This window comes from Lygodium microphyllum, chromosome 9 (genome assembly GCF_053477565.2).
Source record: "Lygodium microphyllum isolate KBCC chromosome 9, Lygodium_microphyllum_v1.1.10, whole genome shotgun sequence".
NCBI lineage: Eukaryota > Viridiplantae > Streptophyta > Polypodiopsida > Schizaeales > Lygodiaceae > Lygodium > Lygodium microphyllum.
Window position 1 is genome coordinate 73,754,800 of NC_141143.1, and position 4,411 is coordinate 73,759,210.

The window sequence follows — 4,411 nt, forward strand, 5'->3', positions numbered from 1 at the left end:
AAATGGAATCCCCCATTAACTAGTTTTTCAAGTGCATGACAAAACCCTTGATGTTTCCCTCCCAAAGAGAAGTTACCTTTTATGTTGCATTAGATAAGAACTATCACTAGAGGACAATAATCATCACACACATTGGAAGCAAGATACATATCAAGTAGGTTTTCTTGTGATGTAGTGGGATGGCACTTTACACATTCATATTCATGAATGAGTTCCACAAACTACTATTAGTGTAAAAAAGTTCAAGATGTGGAAATTTTCTTAGTTGATTTAACCAAATGTTATTTAATATTAAACTTAATTTTTCCTTGAAGTTGCTCATCTTGGCAGGTGATGTGGTGGTATGTAAGTGATTTACTTTCATTGAGAGAGTACAAGATCAATTGCCAGGACAAGAATGCTAAGATAAGAATGATCCATCTTAAACTACTTTTGTGGAGAACTTAGAAGCCTTGTTAGAGTGATAACAAAACCTCGTTATGTTTTTGAAGAAGCCATTGAAGTACAAATCGTATTAGTTTTTTGCATATGTATTATTTGAATCGCTCATTTTTGTAGTCATTTTATTCTCATACTCACTTTACATAAATAAGCTGATGCAAATTTTAATTATGTCATATTGGTTGCATATTAGAAGGTTGTTTATTGATACACATTTCTCATGATCATCTTACATATAACCGTGCATGAGTTTTATAGTTATGTAATATGTTATGATCGTTGTAACACACAATATACCCATGTATTCAAATCTAACAAAAGCCTTATTCACATTTGACATTACATAGCTATAAACAAATATCCCTTTATCATACGTACACCTTTAACTTGGAAAAGATATTAATATGATAGAGGAACATCATAATATTCGTTTTGTATGCCTAAAACTTTGGTTAGATGTACAAATTACATGAGTAATACCTTTCCTTTTTTTAATAAAAAATATTTGTACAATAAAATGTTTAATTTGTGCAGGGAAGAGCTTAGTTCTACCCGCACATCATGGCAATATGGTTGACAGGGTTTGGACCCTGTGTAAACCGAGCATGCAGAACATTAGGATAGGATCCATACTTGTATGCCTTGGCGATCAGCAATGGTTGAAAGAAACTTAGGTTTAGTAGTAATTCCACCTTTAAAATTGGATAGTCGAACTAAAGTAAAGAGGTAAGAAAAGCTTCGTTTTTCAAGGATTTTGGTATAAACATCTTCAAAAGCCTTGCTTGTTTTGCCCATAAACCACCATGCCTGATCATACTCGACAGTGGGCACACCTCCGTCCTTATCGTACTGATTAACTTAACATGCAGTAATCGAATTGCAAAGACGAGCTTCCACAAATTCTCAACGCTGATCTAAACAAACCATAGTACAAGGATTTGGCTCAATGGATAGGATAACGGAGCAGAGGCCAGGTAATTATCAACATGCACAGATGATAATTATTGTGCCAAGACTACATCCACTCATTACTGTAGCCCATAAGCGATCAGAGCGTATGCTTGATGGACAGAAGTAGGAGCTGAGAGAGAGAGAGAGAGAGAGAGAGAGAGAGAGATATTAACTGGGAGAGGAGCAGAAGCTGTGCATCAGAAGATGCTGTGGAAGCAGCTGTACTGAGAGAGAGAGAGAGAGAGAGAGAGAGAGAGAGAGAGAGAGAGAGAGTCCTCCTAGACAGGAAGGATTACTAGCTGAGAGAACAAGTGATATGCTTATTTCAGACTTTCCTCTCTCTTACTCTTCATCGTCGTCATCGGAATCGTAATGGCAGTCATCAGAACCAGATTCATCCCCATCGTCCTCGTCGTCATCATCATCATCATCATCATCTTCTTCTTCCTCCTCCTCCTCCTCCTCCTCCTCCTCCTCTTCCGTCTCTTCTTCCGTTTCCTCCTCTTCCCAGACGGAGGCCGAGGGGGGGGTGTAGGTAGCAGATCCGTTGCCGCTGTTGTAGTAGGTGGAGCCATCAGGGTTGGAGTAGTAGTAGGAGCCATCGCTGTTGGAGTAGTGGTAGGAGTTAGGGTTTGGGGCGGAGGGGCCATAGTCCCGCGAGCAGTAGTGGTTGCCCTGGGAGTTGGTCCCGGAGCCCTTGTAAGAGTAGCTGCGGCGATCCGACCCGCCTCCCATGTCGCAGTTGCTTAATGTCTAATCTCTCCTGCAATATCGATATGATCTGCGAAACACACCACAGAAGCCGCTTGTCAAGAGGAGGGAGAGAGCGAGAGAGACGCCTCTTATCGACTTTCCTACCTCTCCCTGTCTTCCCGTGCTTTGCCTGTCCTTCGTCTGCTGTCTGCGAAAACTAGTCCATAGTCTGCGACCTAAATAGTGACATTCAGTGGCTTGTTCATCACGCTTCCACCTACTAGATCAAAAGACACAACATTTGCTATCCCTTTCGTACCAAGATTCCCTTAGTAGGTGCCCACTGCCCACGGACCATTTCCGTAAGGATGGTAAGAGGCACTGTTCATTGAAAACATTCTTCGTTGCCCGTACATGAAATTAGCTAGTGACACACGCAATGCTCAAGCCTCACATAAAACTGTCCTTTAGTGTATTTTTTCCGGGCAAGTTTCTCAGAAAACCGGTTGAAATTGAAGTTCGTCTTGACGAAAACCTGGTATTTTTAAAGCATTTTAGTTATAAAACCAACTATTTCCCTCCCAAAACCGACTAGGGTCAAGCCTAGTCCTTTTTTCCATTGGATGGGAAAAAAGTTTTTTGTGAGCACTCCACACAATCAAGATAGTTTTTTGCCATTTTCTAACTTGATTTTGGTACCACCAGATGACTTCATGTTGTGGGGGGAATTTTTCAATTTACATGCCTCAAATTTGAAGCGTTGCCTAACATTTCATTTGGAAGATCTAAGCCGAGCTCCCATTTCCTTTTTTGAAGAGTTTCAAAGGGCATATAACTATTTTCCTAAACTTATACAATTTCATTTGACATGTAATATATTTGTAGCCCTTTTCGAGAAGGGTAAAACCATATTCAAAGGGGTATCAAAACCTTAAAATTTTTGGCCTAGAAGGAGAAGCTTGGCACCCACCAATAATGGCTAAATTATATTATAATCAAATCTACCTATACAATATTATAATCAAAAGATCTACGAAACTTATTATCTAGTGTACATGGCACAAGTGGAATACACATCAAATCTAATCTGTATATATTAGAGCTTTGCTTTGGGGATCCCAAACAAACCACAAGGTTCCTAAGCTTATGTGGCACAAGGATCAGAAGTGATCTAATAATCAAGAAGTAAAGAGGCCTCTTTCTTAAAGGGTACTGTTGAACACACGTACACACATACACACACACTCCCTCCCTCCCCCCCCCTCTCTCTCTCTCTCTCTCTCTCTCTCTCTCTCTCTCTCTCAATTAAATGCACTTTCTCTTTTTTAATTAAAGATAGGATATGATCATGGAAAAAGGAAAGGCCAGTCTTTAAAGAATTCTATGTGGCTCTCTCTCTCTCTTTCTCTCTCTCTCCTTATCTTAGAGAGAAAAGAGAGATGAATTTCACTTTTAATTAGACATATGAAATGATATGATATTTTAATGGTTGGACATGTGCATGCAATGTGTTACATATTCTAAAAACATCATATATTATAAAAAAGAGTTGAATTACTTTTCTTATTAAACATATGGTCGAATGAGATAATAAATTTAATGGTTGAGCATATTTACACAATATATCCATACTCTAAAATCACAAAAATGCACATGGACTATAAGAATACATGAAATAATACATGCACAAACATATGTACACATGCATACATATATATATTCATGCTCATATACATGTAAACATATATGGGTGAAGGAAAAAATAGAGAGAGCGAGAGAGAATGGATACACATTTATAAAACATGCATACACGCACATATGCAAGCACACACATCCACACACAAAGATTTACATGTACACAAACATTTAATGCATACACTATATACACATGCATATATATGCACATATATGAGGTGAAGAGAGATGAGAGATACGAAGAAGAAAAATAAAGAAAATAAAATAAAAGTGGTGAAAGGGAGAGACAAGATACACATTTATGGGGCCATACAAATGGAAACATCCTTTACTATTATTAAGTAAGGACCGAGGTGAGGGGACATGCGTCAACCTCAACCAACCTCCCACACGCATCCCTCCCACATGCCATGCATCAACTGCCCACCCGTGCATCCTAGTCTATGTGTGAATCAATCAAACCTTCTTTCCCAATGTTGTGTATATCCCATAGGCATACTTTATCCAACTTTGAAGGGGGGATGGGTCGGGGCCAGGGTCGGGGCCAAAGATGATTGTGAACTCTTCAATCAACCTTTTGGTAGCAGTGAAGGGTAGTATATTTCGAAGTTTGAATTTGTAAATCCAAAAG

The 4,411-nt window shown here is 39.0% G+C and overlaps 1 protein-coding gene across 1 annotated transcript; it reads right to left on the reverse strand.

Moving 5' to 3' along the window:
- Positions 1-1,522: 1,522 nt before the first annotated feature.
- Positions 1,523-2,406, reverse strand: LOC148031176 (uncharacterized). The gene is made up of 2 exons (XM_087684712.1): positions 2,251-2,406; positions 1,523-2,173 (listed from the first exon to the last, which is right to left on the reverse strand). Exon 2 carries the CDS (start codon positions 2,125-2,127, stop codon positions 1,735-1,737), a length of 393 nt encoding a protein of 130 aa, XP_087540838.1. The 5' UTR covers positions 2,128-2,173; positions 2,251-2,406; the 3' UTR covers positions 1,523-1,734.
- Between the last annotated feature and the right edge of the window lie 2,005 nt (positions 2,407-4,411).

What these genes read in the sequence shown, in the direction of transcription:
- LOC148031176 (XM_087684712.1), bottom strand. Translation starts at nt 2,127, where the DNA reads ATGGGAGGCGGGTCGGATCGCCGCAGCTACTCTTACAAGGGCTCCGGG.